The 21,974-nt window shown below is 36.1% G+C and overlaps 1 protein-coding gene across 1 annotated transcript in view; it reads left to right on the plus strand.

Annotated features, from left to right (window-relative positions):
- The window catches only part of ANKRD31 (ankyrin repeat domain 31), a 133,397-nt gene that overhangs the window by 82,659 nt on the left and 28,764 nt on the right, over positions 1-21,974 (plus strand). The window contains 4 exon segments of the mRNA XM_007461615.1: positions 592-707; positions 4,726-4,813; positions 16,052-16,148; positions 18,730-19,729. Of these exon segments, the coding sequence (XP_007461677.1) occupies positions 592-707; positions 4,726-4,813; positions 16,052-16,148; positions 18,730-19,729 (1,301 nt within the window).

Below are 21,974 nucleotides of genomic sequence, written 5' to 3' on the forward strand. Positions count from 1 at the left end.
TCTTTCCCTCTTCAAAGCCATATTTGGAGTTATTGGGCACTCTTGTTAAAAAGTGCTCTATCTATTCCCACTTTTCTGTTGTTTCTTGTATATACCTTTCCTTCATCAGGTTCCCCAGCAGAATGAGGGGTATAGGGTACCCATATATGGAGAAAGAGAATCCAAAATGTGAGAAGGTTCAGAGAGAATTTTACGGAGACAGTGAATTATAGTCATAGTATTTAAGAGCATGGACTTGAAGTCAGATCTGGTTTCAGTACTAGCTCTGTAACTTTAGGCAACTTCTTGAATCCCTCTAAGCTTCACGTTCCTCTTCTGTAAAATAGATGTAATTAATTACCTACCTCATGGGCTCATATGAAGATTAAATAAGATGATTCAGGAAAAGAGTTCGATGTCCAGCATGTGAAAAGTATTCAGCAAATGTTAGCTGTAGTCAATTGATAATAAATAATGAGGTGCTGACCAGCATTAAGATATCATAGTAATTATAGACTTACTTTATCCTTCCCATTCCTGTCACCATTACAATTGATAAAATGATGCTAAATTTTTACACATTCTTATATTTTCTAACTTTATGTTTTAAAGTAAAAATTCCTGCTATCCAGGCAAAAAGACATAAACAGTGTTTTTGTGATGACTGCAAAACCGTTGATACACATTCTATTTCACACCAAGAAAAAACAAAAGAAAACCTCGCCATGGTGAGTGAAGTTGAAATCCTTTTGTTCTTCAGCCTAGAACATGCCATTCTTTGGGCCAGCCAGCCATTGGCTGTTGGCAGCACTCTTTTCATTTTAAGGACATACAGGTTGAAAATGTTTTTTGTCATAAGAAAATAATACAGCATAATTGAACAGAATGAACCAAGAAAATATGGTATATAGTTAACTCTCCATTATCTGCATTGAACACAGAATTATAGTTTAGCCGCTATCCTTTACACCTAGATTGCGTTTTTTGGCTACTTCTTTTTCTTTCTTTTTTTTTTTTTTTTTTTTTTTTTTTCTTGCGTTATGCGGGCCTCTCACTGTCGTGGCCTCTCCCATTTGCGGAGCACAGGCTCCGGACGCGCAGGCCCAGCGGCCATGGCTCACGGGCCTAGCCGCTCCGCGGCATGTGGGATCCTCCCGAAACGGGGCATGAACCCGCGTCTCCTGCATCGGCAGGCGGACTCTCAAGCACTGCGCCACCAGGGAAGCCCTTGGCTACTTCTTATCCGACAGACAGTGCCACTGTCATAGCGTGTCTTCACCCACCCACTTCCGAAAAGTATCTAAGATACATACTAGGTAGAAAAGACCCTGGAACCCAGACAGAGAAGAGAAAAGAAACCTGGTTTAACCAACGTGGATCCCACATGGTTTATAGTGATAGTGTTTGCTATATGTGAAATCCCTCATGTAAACATATTTTGGAAAAAAAAACCCCATAGTAGTCGTACATATATTAATAATATAAGATGGATATTCTTAGTTTGATTAAAACATACAGCTTACTAGACACTAACTTCTTAAGCAAAGTAGCATCCTCAATGAAATATTTTGAATAAGACTATGTATGTTGATTAGATTTCCCTTACATATTTTTTGTTAGTGTAGAGGGGAAAATATTATTCATTGAACCTAAACTATGATTAATGAACTATTTTATACCTTAAATATTTTGAATGGTATTCAAACTAAATTGTATTTGCCTCAGCATTTAAAAAATATTTTACATTGTTCCTGGTATCTCTTGTAATGAATGAAAAGTTAATTGTCAATCTAATTGTCATTCCCTTGTAGGTAATGTCTTTTAAGCTTACAGTTTTTAAGATTTTTCTTTTATATTCTGCAGTTTCACTAGGTTATGTCTAAATGTGGACGTGTTTTTAATTAATTATTCTAAGGACTAGATATGCTCCTTTAATCTGAAGACACATTTCTCATTTGTATATTGGAAACTCTCAGCCCTCATATCTTTGAATATTACTTCTCTCCCATTCTCAGTATCTCCTTTTTTGGAACTCATATTTAGATGGCTGTTAGACCAGTCTCCATATGTCTTTTTCATATTTTCCATCTCTTTAACTCTCTGCACTATATTCTGGGCAATAGCCTTTGATCACTGATTTTCTACCCAAAGCCTTGGGTGGGTGACAAGTAGAATTTTTTCTAATCCTTATTTAAGCTAAAGGACACCCACTTAAGGTCACTAGCTTTATGAGGGGACTCCATTCTAACTCCTTCTTCATGTGGCCCTGAGGCCTTATCTTCTGTTCCTTTGTAGGACCCTAATCCCTAATATGTATGTTTGTTCCAGATCCCTCATGGGCTGCTACTAACTTCATTTTATTTCTCTTTCTTTTTCCAATCTTAGCTGGGGACAGGTGGTTAAAGTTCATTATGTTTTGTCTAATGTGTTTTTCCAACTGTTTGGAGTAGACTGGAGTCCTTCTGTATCAGCTCAGTTCACCATATTGACCATTAGTATATTTAAGGTATATTTTCATGTAAAGATTAAAACATTATGGAAAAATCACACTATTTTTATTAACTATATGGGTATTTGCTTCAGGAATAATGTATATCATTTTAGATGCGGAGCCACAGAGGAATATAGTGGAGATATAGGAGTTTAATGAAAACCAACTTTAAAAAAAAGAAAAAAAACTTAAATATGCAGACATTAAAATCATCAAGGGTTTGTCTTTTGTAAATGTAAAATTGTTTTTGAATGTTGAAATTTCCAAACCAAATTGAGGATGGGAGGGGGGGCGACTCTATGGCCAGGTGCAAAGGAAATGAGATGATTTTAGTTTGGTGCTACCTTCTAACACCTTCAGATCACAGCATGTGTAGGCAGCCTCCTTCTCTACCTCCATATAGAATGAGTACAGAAGTAATAAAAAATAATAATGATAATAGTTTGCATTCACCGAGTATTTATTATATGGTAAGCTCTCCTCTAAGTGCTTTATATTAACTCATTTAGTCCTTATAATAATTCTTCTAGGTAGTTTCTATTAATATCATTACCTTCCTCATTACAGATAAGGAAGATAAAGTAAGAGAGGGTAAGTAACAATCCAGAATTACATTTCTATTAAGTAGCAATGGCAGAATTAAACTCTAGGCAATCTGACTCCAGAGCCTGTGCTCTTAACCACTATGTTTTATTTTTAATATTCAGAATTATAAAAGAGATGTCAGAGGCAAAGATGATCCTGCCATAGTAAAAGTTGTAAATCTGGAATAAAATCTTAGTGAAGCTTTACAGTAAGTAGAGTGTAAGCTGTCTATAAGTTGCTTATTCCAAAGACAGATCCTAGGTTAGGAGTGGTTTTTCTTGTTTTTTGTTTTTGGTAAGATAAACAAATAGTAATGAAAGACTAAGAAGGGGGATCTTGGAGGGAGTTTTACTGGGCCCTCCATGGTAAAATGTGGAGCTGGTATGGAGTGAAAAGTTATGGCCCGTGGTGGACAAGACTGAGTGCATCTACAATATGAGACAAAACAGAAGGGGAAGTCAGCACCAAAAGATGTTTTCTTTATCCCAACCTGTAGGTAGAGGCTTAGTCTGGTCACAAATTTAGACCTTTAGTTTGCTTTTCCACATAGCTGGATGGTTTTATTATGTGCATTTTCCATATCCCTTGTGGGCACCAAAGTAAAACTTGAGAGCAATGTACTTCACAAGGCTTTGAGGACATACATCTTTTAAAACTGAATGTGTTTTGAGAATGTATTAAAGGATACATAGTACGAGTCAGTCCATCAGTTGTCATTTATTGAGCAACGACTGTATATCCAGCAGTGTGGAAACCTGTACAGTATGAAAGCCATGCTCCTGCCTACAAGATCTCATTGTTTTGATGGAGGAAATATAATATATAAAACATTATACATTATTTCTGTAGTACTAAAATTCTTAAGTAATTCTGAGAAAGAAGAAATCAGTATGGATTAGATTAGTCAGGGGGTTTGTGTGTGAGATTGGTTTAATATAATAATAAACAATATTTATTGAACTTTTACTTTGTGCTGACACTGTCCTAAACATTTTATATGTGTTACTCAGTTCAGACAAGGAGAGAGAGGATAATTAACTTTCTGTAGTCACCCAGCTAGGAAGAGATGAAGCCAGAATTCAAACCCAGGCAGTCCAGTTCCAGAGTCCACTCCACAATTCCATCTCTGATAAGAAAGAGAAAGTTCTGGGCAGAATACACAGAAGGCATTTGAGTCAGGAATATTAATACTGACAAGTATATAAAGAGATGGTTTTAAATCCCCTTTGCGAGTTTTTGAGAGTGTTTAGTATTTGTAAGACTGTGTGAAATTTCAATAGTGTACAATGATAGTCATAAAACCTTAAAGTGAACTTGTTGCATATATATTGTCTTTAAATATTATGTGCTGAGTTGTTCTTTTTCTCCTATACCTATAACAGAAGTCATTGAGAAATTGTGATTCTTTGTATACTTGCTACTCTTACATTCTGTTTTCCTGGAGCAGATCTGCTACATAAATCAAGATATATTTAAGTTTAATTTTTCCCCAAATATGTAATATATATACAATTAAGTTTAAACAAAGCCTGAGTACATTTGGAACATAAAGGGAAATGAGCATTTTTAGTGGCACTTTCTTTAGCACTTTTACTGTGCATTTGTCAGTTGCATATCAGAGAAAAACATCTACCTTCTTGTAATGAAGTTTTTAATATTTTATCTGATAGCGTCAGACCATCAGTGCCATTCTACAAGATTTAGAAGAAAAACAAGAAAATTTGTTAGCATTTGAAATAAGAACCCCTGAAGATGCAGGTAAATATATACTCATACTCAAGTCTGATTATTTCATTCATCCAAGGTATTGCTATCTCATCTTCTTTTTTGGGGGGTGGGGTATAAGTATGATTCCATTTTTATAAAGTTCAAGAACAGGCCAAATTAACTTTTGGTAGAATTCAAAATAGGAGTGCAGTGGGGTTGAAGGTGCCCTCCCTCCAAAATATGTCCACATTCTAAGCCCCAGAATCTGTGAATGTGACTTTTTTTGCAGGGGGGAGAGTCTTTACAGATATAATTAGAGATCTTGAAATGAGATTTATCTTGGATTTTCCAAATGGGCTCTAAATCCAATGACAAGTGTCCATATAAGAGACACACAAGAGAGAGACAGAGAAGGAGAAGGCCGTGTGAAGATGGAGGCAGAGACTGGAGTGATGCAACCACAAGCCAAGGAATGCCTGGAGCCACCAGAGACTAGAAGAGGCAAGGAAGTTTCCTCCCCTAGAGGCTTCAGAGGGAGTACAGTACTGTCAGTACCTTAATTTTGGACTTCACTGTTTGCAGGAGTATGATATCCCTTGAAACCAAAGTAAAATAATATAAAATGAAATCATTTTTTAAAAGTGATAATAAATCCTCAAATTAATTCTAAGTTGTTGAGTAGACTAAGTATCTTCTCATAGAAGTATTTAGGGCAAGTTTCTCTTTATAAAATGGTTATGCTACTAGTGTTTCATTAGGAAGAATTTTTAAAAATATAATTACACATCTTCAAATGCACTAGAAAAACTACATGTCAGAGGGAACCAGTTCTGAATCATTTGTGACTTGACTATACATTCCATGTTTGTCGTGTTGCAATTTGATAATAATTACTAAGCCATAAGCCAAATTATTATTTGTCCTGAGTAGGATTTATTTGAAGACTTGTTTGTTTGCTTCTTTTATCCTGCATGAAATTTCCCACATTCTGCTCATAAGATAAAAGTACCCTTTGAGATAAAATCAGACAGCTTGGGAAGATCCTTGATTTATAACCTTTTTTCTTCTTTTTTGGCATTAATTTACTGAAACATCTAAATTTTACAGTTGAAACTCACAAAATTTCAAACATTTAAGGCATTACCAGAAATAATATATTAGATGTGTGAGAAATAATGTATTAGATAGTATTAATTAAACAATGGATGGTCTATATTTAATTTTTTCTCCCATATGCTACTTTATTATTTTTTAAATTTTTATTTCATATTGGAGTATAGTTGATTAACAATGTTGTGTTAGTTTCAGATACATAGCATAGTGATTCAGTTATACATATACACATATCTATTCTTTTTCAAGTTCCTTTCCCATTTAGGCTATTACAGAATACTGAGCAGAGTTACCTGTGCTATAGAGTAGGTCCTTGTTGGTTATCTGTTTTAAATACAGCAGTGTGTATATGTCAATCCCAAACTCCCAGTGTATCCCTCTCCCCAACCCTCTCCCACTGGTAACCATAAGTTTGTTCTATAAGTCTGTGAGTCTTTTTCTGTATTGTAAATAAGTTCATTTGTATCATTTTTTTTAGATTCCACATATAAGCGATATCATATGATATTTGTCTTTCTCTGTCTAACTTCACTTAGTATGATAATCTCCAGGTCCATCCACATTGCTGCAAATGGCAGCATTATTTCATTCTTTTTAATGGCTGAGTAATATTCCATTGTATATATGTACCACATCTTCTTTATCATTCATCTGTCAGACATTTAGGTTGCTGCCATGTCTTGGCTGTTGTACACAGCACTGCAGTGAATATTGGGTTGCGTGTATCCCTTTGAACCATGGTTTTCTCTGGATATATGCCCATGAGTGGGATTGCTGGATCATACGGTAGCTCTATTTTTAGTTTTTTAAGGAACCTTAGTACTGTTCTCCTTAGTGGCTGCACCAATTTACATTCCCACCAACAGTGGAGGAGGGTTCTCTTTTCTCCACACCCTCTCCAGCATTTATTGTTTGTACACTTTCTGGTGATGGCCATTCTGACTGGTGTGAGGTGATGTCTCATTGTAGATGTGATTTGCATTTCTCTAATAATTAGCAATATTGACCAGCTCTTTTCATGAGCCTCTTGGCCATCTGTATATATACTTTGGAGAAATGTTCTTTTTATTTAGTTATTCTGCCCACTTTTTGATTGGGTTATTTTTTGATATAGAGCCTCATGAGCTGTTTGTAAATTTTGAAGATTAATCCCTTTTCAGTCACATCATTCGCAAATATTTTCTCCCATTCTGTGAGTTTTTGTTTTGTTTATGGTTTCCTTTGCTGTGCAGAAACTTTTGAATTTAATTAGGTTCCATTTGTTTGTTTTTATTTCCATTACTCTAGGAGATGGATCTAAAAAGATAATGCTGCGATTTATATCAAAGAGTGTTCTGCCTGTGTTTTCCTCTAAGAGTTTTATAGTATCGAGTCTTACATTTAGGTCTTTAATCCATTTTGAGTTATTTTATCTTTATGGTGTTAAAGAATGTTCTAATTTCATTTTTTAACATGTAGCTGTCCAGTTTTCCCAGAACCATTTATTGAAGAGACTGTCTTTTCTCTACTGTATAGTCTTGCCTCCTTTGTCTTAGATTAATTGACCATAGGAGTGTGGGTTTATTTCTGGGCTTTCTGTCTTTTTCCATTGATCTATATTTCTATTTTTGTACCAGTATCATACTGTTTTGATGAGCGTAGATTTGTAGTATAGTCTGAAGTCAGGGAGCCTGATTCCTCCAGCTCCATTTTTCTTTCTCAAGGTCAGTTTGGCTATTCGGGGTCTTTTGTGTCTCCATTGTTCTAGTTCTGTGAAAAATGCCATTGGTAATTTGATAGGGATTTCATTGAATCTGTAGATTGCCTTGGGTTGTATAGTCATTTTGACAATACTGATTCTTCCAATCCAAGAACATGGTATATCTTTCCATCTGTTTGTGTCATCTTTGATTTCTTTCATCAGCGTCTTACAGTTTTCAGAGTACAGGTCTTTTGCCTCCTTAGGTAGGTTATTCCTAGGTATTTTATTCTTTTTGATGTGATGGTAAATGGGATTGTTTCTTTAATTTCTCTTTCTGATCTTTCATTGTTCGTGTATAGAAATGTTGTGTAGTATCATGTCATCTGCAGACAGTGACAGTTTTACTTCTTTTCCAATTTGGATTCTTTTTATTTCTTTTTCTTCTTTGATTGCTGTGGCTAGGACTTCCAGTACTATGTTGAATAAAAGTGATGAGAGTGGACATCCTTGTCTTGTTCCCGATCTTAGAGGAAATGCTTTCAGCTTTTCCCCATTGAGTATGGTGCTAGCTGTAGGTTTGTCATATATGGTCTTTATTATGTTGAGGAATGTTCCCTCTCTGCCCACTTTCTGGAGAGCTTTTATCATAAATGGGTGTTGAATTTTGTCCAGCTTTTTCTGCATCTGCTGAGATGATGATATGGTTTTTATTCTTCAATTTGTTGATGTGGTGTTGTATCACACTGATTGATTTTTGGTTATTTTAAAATCCTTGCATCCTTGGGACAAATCTCACTTGATCATGGTGTATGATCCTTTTAATGTATTGTTGGATTCAATTTGCTAGTATTTTGTTGAGGATTTTTACATCTATGTTCATCAGTGATATTGGCCAGCAATTTTCTTTCTTTTTGTGGTATCTTTGTCTGGTTTTGGTATCAGGGTGATAGTGTCCTCACAGAATGAGTTTGGGAGTGTTCATTCTTCTGCAATTTTTTGGAATAGTTTCAGAAGGGTGGGTGTTAACTCTTCTCTAAATGTTTGATAGAATTTGCCTTTGAAGCCATCTGGTCCTGGACTTTTGTTTGTTGGGAGCTTTTAAATCACAATTTCAATTTCAGTACTTGTGATTTGTCTGTTCATATTTTCTGTTTCTTCCTGGTTGTCTTGGGATATTGTACCTTTCTAAGAATTTGTCCATTTCTTCTAGGTTGTCCATTTTATTGGCATATAGTTTATTGTAGTAGTCTTTTGTGATCCTTTGTATCTCTGGGGTGTCCATCGTAACTTCTCCTTTTATATTTCTAATTTATTGATTTGAGCCCTCTCCCTTTTTTTCTTGATCAGTCCAGCTAAAGGTTTATCAGTTTTGTTTATCTTTTTAAAGAACTTTTTAGTTTCATTGATCTTTTCTATTGTTTTCTTCATGTCTATTTCATTTATTTCTGCTCAGATCTTTATGATTTCTTTCCTTCTACTAACTTTGAGTTTTGTTTGTTCTTCTTTCCCTGGTTGCTTTAGGTGTAAGCCTAGGTTGTTTATTTGAGATTTTTCTTGTTTCCTGAGGTAAGATTGTATTGCTATAAACTTCCCTCTTAGAACTGCTTTTGCTGTGTCCCATAGGTTTTGGATCATCGTGCTTTTGTTTTCATTTGTCTCTAGGTAATTTTTTATTTCCTCTTTGATTTCTTCAGTGATCCATTGGTTGTTTAGTAGTATATTGTTTAGCTTCCACATGTTTGTGTTTTTTACAGTTTTTTTCTTGTAGTTGATTTCTAATCTCATAGTGTTGTGGTCAGAAAAGATGCTTGATAGGATTTCCAATTTCTTTCTTTTTTTTTTTTTTTGGTACGTGGGCCTCTCACTGCTGGGGCCTCTCCCGTTGCGGAGCACAGGCTCCGGACGCGCAGGCTCAGCGGCCATGGCTAACGGGCCCAGCCGCTCCACGGCATGTGGGATCTTCCCGGACCGGGGCACGAACCCGTGTCCCCTGCATCGGCAGGCGGACTCCCAACCACTGCACCACCAAGGAAGCCCAGGATTTCCAATTTCTTAAGTTTACCGAGGCTCGCTTTGTGGCCCAGCATGTGATCAATCCTGGAGAATGTTCCATGTGCGCTTGAGAAGAATGCATATTCTGCTGCTTTTGGATGGAATGCTCCATAAATATCAAATAAGTCCATCTGATCTAATGCGTCATCTAAGGCCTGTGTTTTCTTACTGATTTTCTGTCTGGATGATCTGTTCATTGATGAAAGTGGAGTGTTAAAGTCCCCCACTATTATTGTGTAATTGTCAGTTGCTCCTTTTATGGCTGTTAGTATTTGCCTTATATATTGAGGTGCTTCTATGTTGGGTACATATATATTTACAATTGTTATATCTTCTTCTTGGATTGATCCCTTGATCATTATGTAGTGTCCTTTTTTGTCTCTTGTGACAATCTTTATTTTAAAGTCTATTTTGTCTGATATGAGTATTGCTACTCCAGCTTTCGTTTGATTTCCGTTTGCATGGAATACGTTTTTTCATCCCCTCACTTTCAGTCTGTATGTCCCTGGACCTGAAGTGCATCTCTTGTAGACAGCATATATATGGGTCTTGTTTTTGTATCCACTCAGCCAGTTTATGTCTTTTGGTTGGGCCATTTAATCCGTTTTCATTTAAGATAATTATCAACATGTATGTTCCTATTGCCATTTTATTCATTGTTTCAGATTTGGTTTTCTAGGTCTTTTTTCCTCCCTTACTCTTTTGTTCTCTTCTTTTGTGATTTGATGATTAACTTTAGTGTTGTGTTTGGATTTCTTTTTCTCTTGTGTGTGTGTACCTATTGTAGATTTTTGGTTTGTGGTTACCATGACGTTTTAATATAGCAGTCTATATATATATATATATATATATATATATATATATATATATATACACAAGATTGTTTTAAATGCTATTTTTTTTATTTCAAATGCATTTCCAGTACCCTAAATTTGTACTCTCCTCTTCTCATGATTGCTGGTTTTGATATCGTATTTGTGTGTGGATGATTTCCTACCTTTACTATATGTTTGCCTTTACTGGTGAGCTTTTCCATTCATCATTTTCTCATTTCTAGTTGTGTCCTTTTCTTTTCCACCTAGAGAAGTTCCTTCAGCATTTGTTGCAAAGCTGGTATGATGGTGCTGAATTCTCTTAGCTTTTGCTTGTCTGTAAAGCTTTTGATTTCTCAGTCAAATCTGAATGAGAGCCTTGCTGGATAGAGTATTCTTGGTTGTAGTTTCTTTCCTTTTATCACTTTAAGTATTTTGTGCCACTCCCTTCTGGCCTGCAGGGTTTCTGCTGAGAAAGCAGCTGATAACTTTATGGGATTTCCCTTGTACGTTATTTGTTGTTTTTCCCTTGTAGCTTTTAATATTTTGTCTTTGTTTTTAATTTTTGTCAGTTTGATTACTACGTGTCTCACCATGTTTCTCCTTGGGTTTATCCTGTCTGGGACTATCTGTGCTTCCTGGACTTGGGTGACTATTTCCTTTCCCATGTTAGGGAAGTTTTCAGCTATTATCTCTTTAAATATTTTCTCAGGTCCTTCCTCTCTCTCTTCTCCTTCTGAGACCCCTGTAATGTGAATGTTGGTGCATTTAGTGTTGTCCCAGAGGTCTCTTAGGCTGTCCTCATTTCTTTTCATTCTTTTTCCTTTATTCTGTTCTGCAGCAATGATTTCCACCATCTGGCTTCCAGCTCACTTATCCGTTCTTCTGCCTCAGTTATTCTGCTATTGATTCCTTCTAGTGTATTTTTTATTTCAGTTATTGTACTTTTCACCTCTGTTTGTTTGTTCTTTAATTCTTCTAGGTCTTTGTTAAACATTTCTTGTATCTTCTCAATCCGTGTCTATGTTATTTTTTCAAAGTCTTGTATCATCTTTACTATCATTACTCTGAATTCTTTTTCAGATGGATTGCCCATTTCCACTTCACTTAGTTGTTCTTCTGGTGTTTTATCTTGTTCCTTCATCTGGGACATATTCCTTTGCTATCTCATTTTGTCTAACTTTCTGAGATTGCTGTTTCCATTCTGCAGTCTGCAGGGTTATAGTTCTTTTTGCTTCTTCTGTTCTGCCCCCCCAGTGGATGAGGCTGTATAAGAGGCTTGTGCAGGCTTCCTGGTGGGAGGGACTGGTTCCTGCCCACTGGTGGGTGGAGCTGGGTGTTGTCCTTCTGGTGGGTGGGCCATGTCAAGGGGTGTGTTCAGCCAGCAGCTGTGTGCTCAGGAAACTTTAAGTAGCCTGTCTGCTGATGGATGGAGCTGTGTTCCTGCCCTGTTGGTTGTTTGGCCCAAGGTGTCCCAGCACTGGAGCCCATAGGCTGTTGGGTGGGGCCAGGTCTTAGTAAGAAAATGGTGCCCTCCAGGAGGACTCAAGCCAATGAGTACTACCCAGAACTACTGCCACCAGTGTCTTTGTCCCTGCAGTGAGGCACAGCTACCCCCCACCTCTGCAGGAGACCCTCCAATACTAGCAGGTAGGTCTGGCCCAGGCTAAAATGAAGTCATTGCTTTTTTCCCTGGGTCCTGGTGCACATGAGACCTTGTGTGCACCCTCCAAGAGTGGAGTTTCTGTTTCCCGCAGTGCTGTGGAATTCCTGTGATCAAACCCTGCTGGCCTTCAAAGCCAGATTCTCTGGGGCCTCCTCCTCTCATTGCCAAACCCCCAGGCTGGGGAGCCTGATGTGGGGCTCAGAACTTTCACTCCTTTGGGAGAACTTCTGTGGTATAATTATTTTAAAGTTTGTGGGTTGCCCACCTGGTGGGTATGGGATTTGATTTTATCGTGATTGCACCCCTCCTACTGTCTCATTGTGGTTTCTTTGTCTTTGGATGTAGGATATCTTTTTTGGTAGGTGTGCTAGATGTGCTGTTTTTACATTCTTTTTTGTCATAGTTATCATTCTTAGTGGTTACATAGTAAATGTTCAATAAATGTTCCATGGTTTACCTAATTTCCCCCTTTTTGTTGAACATTTAGATTTGTGTAATTTTTTGCTATTACACTACAACACATAGTTTTTTCTGGATTTAGGATTATCTTCTTAGGAAAAATTAACATAATTGAAATTATTGGGTCAAAAATGTATAAACATTTTTAAATCTATTGGTTCATATTGACAAACTGATTTCCTAAAGTATTACATAATAATTTGTACTTCCACCAACACACATTCGTGTTTGTTTGCCTTTATGCTGCTAATAGCATCAGTATTTTCATTTTAAATAATTTTACGGAAAAAAAATTTTTACTAATTTAATAAATATGCATTGTATTTTCATCTGCCTTATTGATTTTATTAGTGGTACTTTTTCACTAGTTTTATTTTCTGTTTTGTGAACTGACTGTTCCTGTTTGTTAATAAATTGGAGCCATTTTATATAATCAAGTTATTGACCCTTTTCTGCCATAACTGCTACAAATACTTTTTTCACCCCTTAACTGTCTTTTTATTCATAACATGTTAGTGTGTGCTTAAATACAGAAATTCTCAAATTCTGTATAGTAGAATGTATCAGCCTCTTTGCTGTTTCTTTTAATGCTTCTAAGATTAGAAACTTTCCTCCCCTCCCCACCCCCAGGCTTTGTAACTTAATTTTATTCTGTTATAACCACGATTCTGTTATCACCATGATTATTCTATTCATGAGCCCTATTTTTGGTCTCATTGCCCCTTTAGGGGAGGAGAGGTAAGGCAGTAGGACTCTAACGTTCTTGGCTGGTGATCAAGTCCTGACTGTGGTTGGCTCCATCACTCTTTTGCAGTTGTTTAAAACTAAGTTTCTTCAAAACAAAATTTCTGAGGCTGTTCTGAAACTTCTACATAGCTCCCATAATGTGACAGTGCACATTTTTCTTTCCCGGGGCCCTCTCAGTCTCCTCTCAGCTTTTTTTTTTTTCCTGGGTCCACCTTACACAGATTGTCACCCTCAGGTACAAACCCTCATAAGCAGGACCACAGGGCTGTCTCCACACTGTCTTCAAGATCCTGGCTCCTTGCACCCACTGTTAGAAGGAAGGACAATCAGTTCCTAGCACAGCAGCAACTTTCTCCTTGCCCTGCTGTAGAAGCTCCCTGCTTTTCAGGGTCTCAGCCTCTAGATGTTCAAGGTCAAAGAGGAAGTCAGATATGAGTCCATTGTCACCACAATAGAAAGTCGTTACACTCTTAATAGTCCTTTGAGAAACTCCCCCTTTAGGCTTGAGGTAAAGGGGAGAAACGGCCTCGCCTTTCACTTTTGCTGCTCAGCATAGAGAATCCCACCCAGTTAAGCTACAGCTCTCTAAAGAAACAGCTTTACAAAGTCACCACCTCCATATTCTGACATCTTTTGTATCTTTGATCTGGTTGAGGGATCCAAGAGTAATGAATTTTTTTTGTACATTTCTTTGTAAATTTTTCATGTTGATGTTTTATATACATTGATGTCAGATATTTTTAGCGCCTCAACTGAATTGAGGCAGAAAAAAATGTTCATTTTAAACATTTTATGTTTTTTTTCCTAAGCATCTTAACTCTATAATTCAACTGAAATTTCTCTGCCACATACGGTATAAGGATAGAATAGGGTTTTCCCCCGTATTACTACCCCATTTGCCTAGTCTTATTTGTTGAATAATTCCTCTCATCTTCATTGTTTACAATGCCTTATTATTACATATTAAAATCTTACACATATTAGGGCAATTTCTAGGTTTTCTCTAAGATACCATTGATTAATTTTGTCTCTTTGATAAATAAGTATATAGTATCAAGTTACATGTAAAACATCTTTATATCCATTCTTATAGAAATATATAGAATCTTTTAGGTTACTATGATAATGTTATTTATACCAGTGGTTTAAAATTCAGTTAGAAAACCCAAATGTAACAGGAGACATAGATAATGTAAATGTTTTTTATTAAAGTGTCAAATCTGCTAAAAAATTTATATCTAAATTCTTAATTATCATACAAGTTTCTCCCCTTTGTTAGCATATGCATCACATCGTGAAACTAATCTCTTGCCATAATAATAGAGAGATAGAAACTAGTCTGGGAACAGACTCTATACTTATTTGTCTGATTTGCAGAGGGAGGTTCTGGAGTAAATTCCAACTATGAACTTCATGTCATTTTTCACCACTGATTTTGTCTAGTTAAATTATCTAAAAAAATATGCGTTGGTCTAAAAGAATTAGGAAAAAGCTTAAGAAACAAAGCCAAAAATGAAATGAATAGCAGGTAGGCTTAAAAGAAATAAAATGTATTCATCTAAGTGAAATTTCCTATTTGGGAATCTGGGTTTGGACATAACTGACTTTACATGTAAATCCTGTGAATCTGTGATACAGGAGGTCATGATGCCTTGGGAAGCAATGGAAGAAAGTAGGAAAAATTTAATTATTATAAAAGTAATTTTATATAGATCAATAAGTGACTGTATATATCATATAGCCCTATCTAAGTGTTAAGTGTAAAGAACAAAAACTGACAGTGTGGGACTTTCCTGGTGGTGCAGTGGTTAAGAATCCTCCTGCCAATGCAGGGGACACGGGTTCGAGCCCTGGTCCATGAAGATCCCACATGCCACAGAGCAACTAAGCCCATGCGCCACAACTGCTGAGCCTGTGCTCTAGAGCCCACGAGCCACAACTACTGAGCCTGCATGCCACAACTGCTGAAGCCTGCATGCCTAGAGCCCATGCCCTGCAACAAGAGAAGCCACCGCAATGAGAAGCCTGCATACTGCAAGGAAGAGTAGCCCCCACTTGCCACTAGAGAAAGCCCATGTGCAGCAATGAAGACCCAACGCAGCCAAAAGTAAATAAAATAAAAAATAAATTAATTTAAAAAAAGAACTGATAGTGACTCTTATTTTTAAGTACATATAAGTTATATATAGTACAAATATAGTCTAGAACAATGTATAAATATATTTTAAAGTTTACACACACACACACACACACACACACACACACACACACCCCTACCAAAGTATTAACAGCAATCTCTTTCATGGAGTGAAATATTGAGGAGAAGGAGTGGTTGAATGGGATACTCTGACTTCTCTTCTCCGTAAACATTCATATTATTTGCAGATTTTCTTTACATTGACAATGTATTCCTTTTGTATTTTAAAAAGTACATAATTTTAACAGACAAAATATTTATCTTCCTATTTATTTTCCTTTACTACCCTCATTTCACAGGTAAGGACGCTGACCAGAGAGGTCAGTGACTTGTCCAGGTTCACAAAGCTTAGTCAGTGGGGTAGCAGGATTAGAATTCAGTCTGGCCTGCTTCTTCTTGCTACCATGTTCTTACTTATACACTTCAGGGTACTTCCATAGAGTGATGTAATTCCTAGGGAAATAATGGCTTTTTAATTAACAGTAAGGCTAAGTACTGTGTGACCAAATTTAACATTTATCTCTCAATTAACTGACATTTTATTTTATTACCATGTTTCTAGAACAATACACTGATAAGATGTTAGAGATAAAGGAGGTTATGGACAACGTGCTTGCCAAACAGAAGGCAGAAAGGGATGATTTAGCTAAAAAATACAGGTGAGTGAAAAAAAAAATAGGAATGCTTTAGAGTTTTCAGAATTTATCTATTTTTATCTACAATAGGCCTAGAATTTCTTAAGATTACAAATGTTGCTTGGGACCAGAAAAGGACTTTATGAGGTCATCTAATCTATTACCTCCATGAGGAATTATACTTCCTAGAAAGATGTTTTTCTACTTTATTACTTGAAATGTTTAGAAAAGGACATTTTACTATCTTAAAAAGTTGTCTACAGCCATGAATTTTATGAAAGCGTTTCTGGTCATGAATTCCATAAGTAAATTTCTTTCCTTAGTAAACTCACATTTTTTACATTAAAATTTTTTCTTTTATGCTATCACAAATGTTGTTCTTCTAAGCAGTTTAATCATGTATATTTTGTGGTTTTGTGTACTTCTAAACTCTCAGGGTCCTTAAAGGGTTTTATCCTGATTATATTGATTATTTACCTTTTATCATCCTTTTTTTTTGAGAAATTTGTTATATTATTTTTTCTTGTTTTTAGCATTATTTTTTTTAGTTTTTCTATTCTTTTTTTCTTTTTTCTTGTGATGAGAACTTTTAAGGTCTACTCTCTTAGCAACTTTCAAATATGTAATACAGTATTATCAACTATAGTCACCATGCTATATGTTACACTCCCATGCCTTATTTATTTCATAACTGGAAATTTATACCTTTTGACTACCTTCACCCATTTCACCCACCTGCCACCTCCACCTCCAGCAACCACCAATCTGTTCTCTGTATCTATGCCTTTTTTGTTTTTGTTTTAGCTTCCAAATATCAGTGAGATCATACAGTATTTGTCTTTCTCTGTCTGACTTTTTTTGCTTAGCATAGCACTCTCAAGATCCATCAGTGTCTCAAATGGCAGGATTTATTTCTTTTTTGTGGCTGAATAATATGCCTTTATATATGTGTGTCTTCATACTAATGTTACTATTAGCCTTAAAATCTTGTAATGTAAAGAGCATTTGTATTTTCTGTCTGAACTCTTTGTTTCACATAGTTTTAAATGTGATATTAATTTCTTCTTTCTTCTCTATCTATCCAGCTTCTTGCATTTTATACTACCAGTTATTTGCTAATCTGATTTCTTCTTGATGCTTCTTCCACTTACATCTACTACTTGCTTTGACATCCAGTTGGTTTGGAGTTCAGTACCGACAACTCTAAACTGTGTTAGGAGAGACAAGTATCTATACTATTGCTTTCTCTTAAAACAGCTGCTCTAAAAAGATGGTCCCTGAGGATCCCTGAGACCATTTCAAGGGGTCTAAGAAGTCAAAACCATTTTTATAATAACATTAAGATGTTATTTGCCCTCTTTTGCTCTCATTTTCTCATAAGTGTACAATGGAATTTTCTAGAGGCCACATGGCATGTGATGATATCATCACTCTAATAGCTAATGGAATGTGCACTTGTGTAGTCTTGTGTTTTAAAATTTTCTTATTTTCTAAAACAGTAAATATTGATAGATATAACTCAAATAAACAAAAGCTCTTTTGCGTTCCTCAATAATTTTTAAGAGTATAAAAAAGTCCTGAAACCAAAAAGTTTGAGAGCTACTGAAAACAAAGTGTCCAATATCCTGAAGATCAGTGTGGAATAGGTGAGTATAACCAAAAGACAGGTGTGGATGAGTCAGTTTCCTCCCATTCAGTCTTCAAGACCCTGAGAGACTTGGTTTAAGGAGGGCACACAGGATAATGCTTATCTGGGTAGTCACTTCAAAGTACCTCACTACAGATTCAAAGTACAATTATTGGGTTGGCCAAAAAGTTCATTCGGGTTTTTCCGTAACATCTTGTGGAAAAACCCAAATGAGCTTTTTGGCCAACCCAATACAATAAGTACTTGGTGAGTTGACATTTCTCAGGTCTAGCTTACTTATAATTATTCACAAAACAATCTCAGTCCTCCATAACTAAGGGAATTTGGGTGGAACTTACTCCCAAATTTTACTTCTTGATACACCATTTCACTGTAAACAGGTAAGCGAATTCCAAACTTAAAGAATGGTGTTGCTCCTTGGCCATCAATTTATACCTTCTAGCTAAAGGACTACTAGGTATCTAGATAAACAACCCAAGTTTTGTTTCTCTTTTAGGGCTGACTCACAACTGATAAGTAATGATGTGAATATAAATGTGGATAACCACACTGTCACCTAAAAAAGGCAAACTTGGGCTTCCCAGGTGGCACAGTGGTTGAGAGTCCGCCTGCCGATGCAGGGGACACGGGTTCGTGCCCCGGTCCGGGAAGATCCCACATGCCGCAGAGCAGCTGGGCCCGTGAGCCATGGCCGCTGAGCCTGCGTGTCTGGAGCCTGTGCTCCGCAGCGGGAGAGGCCACAACAGTGAGAGGCCTGCATACAGCAAAAAAAAAAAGGCAAACTTATTTACCTCAAGTAAAGCAACAGTTTCCTCTCAAAGAATATACATTGCAAAGATAGACTCTTGTGTACTTTGAGCTGATTAAATTGACACAAAGTATAAAATCTAAATGATTGCTAAAAAAAAAGTTTTCTACTGTTTTTATATTTTTTCCTCTTTCTGTTTCTTCCTACAGGGTGTCCATAGAGTCATTTAAGCATGGAGTCCTGAGAGAACAACTAGCTAACTTGGCCACAAGGCAGAAGAGCCTTTTACTTGTAGCAAAAAAACAGAAAAAAATAAGCCAGAAAATTCAGAACTATAAGAATGTTACATCTTTGTCTGGTCTTAGTTTCAAGAAGCTGCCATTGAGCTCAGAAATCTCTAATGAAAAGGACAGCCAAGAGTTTACTAGTCTGGAAAATTCAGTACAGCCCCAGTCATGTTCAGTTTCTCCTGTCAGCCTTGTTTGTGGAAGCATGCAGGAAACACAGTTGTCTTGGGAAATCTGGCATGACAACCAAAATACCAACACTTGTCTAAATTCAAAGACAGTGAGAAGGGAAGAATTTTCTGGAAATGAACTGAATTCTAAACAAAGTGTCAGTGACTGTACCTTAGATAGATTATCAAAATCCAGACTTTCAGATGGCACTAAGAAGATTAAATTACAATCGCAACCTATTTCTTTTATTGCTCAAGCAGAATATTCACAAAAAGAAAATGATCTTACAGATACTACAGCCAAAGGGCATGAGTCCTTTAGTCCTTCAGCAGTAACTGGCACATTAAAGATTTCAGAAACTGCAAGTGTATTTGCCCACAATGATGCCAATCCATCAACTGTTATTTGTGATCAGGCTCTTTCCAATTGTGATCCAAAAAAAGGAAACAGGAAAACAGCTTCCCAGCAACCACATATGGGGACATCAGAATCCCTGGTACATCAAGGGATTGATGTCTTTGGCAGTAATACGGGGCATCAGGTGAAACCTTATCTTAGAAAATCAGCTCTTGCTGTTCCACATGCAAATGATAGTCAGAGCTCCTCCTCCTCTGGGTCTGGCCGTCAACATACTATAAAAAATCCTTCAAAATACAGCACAACTCCTAAAAACAAATGTATGCAGATAAAGGATCTGATATTGCTAGGAAGAATTAATCCGGGAAATAATATTCTGGAATTCAAAACACAGGTATCCTTTTTTTTCTCTAAAATTACGTAAATTTTACAAGTAAGTGAGTAAATGTTGCTGTCACATAGTGTCAGTGTTTAGCTCTAATTAGGGGAATAGGGTTTGGCTGGGCTTCTTGAATGGAGAGACTTAACCATTATATCTTAGCAAGTGAAATCATGCTTCTAAAATTGCCCTGTACATTTTAGTTACAAGCACCTTTAGGCTCTCAGACCAGAATTAGTTTTACTGCAGCAGGAAGGATTTAAGAACAAAATAAAAATAATAAATTGGAGCTGTGTTTGGTTCCAAAGTTTTGGGAACTATCAGTGTGTACTGCTAAAGCTTCCCCTAATAAGGGTTAAGTATAAACTCATCTTCCATAGTAGCTCAATTTAGAAATAGAAAGTGACTTGGAGTTTGGGTAAATATAACTCAAGTAAAACAATATCACATATGCATAATAACAGAAGAGGAAAAACAGGGTTCTGCTAGAAATGCCTACAAATGAGGCTTCCTTTCCCTTTTCCCCCCCATTCATTTTTTGAAAGAGGATATAAGAGTGGCAAAGATTGCAGGGTCCTGGAATGCTGCTTTGCTTGTGGACCAGTCCAACAGAAAACCAATCCAAGTTAACTGGAATTTAATCTAAATGACCCCTTTTTTCAACCCTTTCCACTTCTGGATTATAAGACTTTTCCTAGTTAATAAGCTTTATTTATAAGTTAGGAGCAAAAAAATTTAATTTTAAAGCTCCAAACTATAGTTTAAACACTAAATTAGCAGCTTGATCTCAGATCCCTTGATGTTCCTGTTTGCTTGCCTGTCAACCAGTTTATTGCTAAGTAGTACCTACTTCACCTTAGCCAAAGCAACTCAAATCTCAGTTATTAATTGGTTACATTAACTAAAATTTTGACAGCTGTGGTTACTTCTCTGGATCAGCAATGATAAAATTCTAATATAATTTTTTGTATTTCAGCTATTTTTAACAGCTTTATTGAGATATAATTGATATACAATATGCTACATGTATTTAAAGTATATAATTTGACAAGTTTTGAGATATGTACATACGCAAAGTATAAAATCTAAATGATTGCTAAAAAAAAAAGTTTTCTACTGTTTTTGTATTTTTTCCTCTTTCTTCCTACAGGGTGTCCATAGAGTCATTTAAGCATATTGGTCTGTAGTTTTCTTGTATTGTCTTTGGTTTTGGTCTCAGAGCAATACTGGTCTCACAGAATGATTCCAAAGTGTTTCCTTCTCTTCTGTTTTTTGGAAGAGTTTGTGAATTGGTATTAAGTCTTTTAAAAATGTTTTCTAGTAATCAGCAGTAAAACCATGTGTACCTGGGTATTTTGTTGTTGATAGTTTTTTGATTATTAATTCAGTGTCTACGTTTTATAGTTTTTTTTTCAGATTGTCTATTTCTTCTTGAGTCAGTTTTGGTAGTTTGTATCTTTCTAGGAATTTGCTCATTTCATCTGTTTTATTGGCATACAGCTGTTCATAGTGTCTCTTATAGTCCTTTTTATTTCTATAAGGTCAGTAGTAATGTCCACATTTTCATTTTTGCTCTTAGTAATTTGAGTCTTCCCTCTTGCTTTTCTTGGTTAATCTAGCTAAAGGTTTGTCAATTTTATTAATCTTTTCAAAGAACCAATTTTGATTTTTTTGATTTTCTCTATTTTTCTATTGCATGTTTTACTTTTCTCCACTTTAATATTTACTATTTCCTTCCTTCTGCTTGCTTTAGGTTTAGTTTGCTGTTCTCTTTCCAGTGTCTTTTGTGTAAGTTTAGGTTATTGACATGGGATCTTTCTTCTTTTTCAATATAGGCATTTACACCTGTAAATTTCCCTCTAACCCACTGCTTTTACTGCATCCCATAAGTTTCAGTATGTTTTGCCTTCATTTTCATTCATCTTAAAGTATTTTCTCATTTACCTTTTGATTACTTCTTTAACCCATTGGTTATTTAGGAGTATGTTGTTTGAGTTCCACATAATGGTGAGTTTCTCATTTTTTTGTTATTAATTTCTAATTTCATTCCATTGCTCTTAGAGAACATACTTTGTATTATTTTGGTCCTTTTAAATTTTCTGAGACTTATTTTGTGGCTTAGATAGTGTATAGCCTATGCTAGAGAATGTCCCATGTGTACCTGAGAAGAATGTATATATTCTCCTATCATTAGGAGAAGTTTTCTATAGATGCCTGTTCAGTCTAGTTAGTTTATAGTGTTGCTCAAGTTTTCTCTTTC

This window comes from Lipotes vexillifer, unplaced genomic scaffold, assembly GCF_000442215.2.
Source record: "Lipotes vexillifer unplaced genomic scaffold, Lipotes_vexillifer_v1.1 scaffold779, whole genome shotgun sequence".
NCBI lineage: Eukaryota > Metazoa > Chordata > Mammalia > Artiodactyla > Lipotidae > Lipotes > Lipotes vexillifer.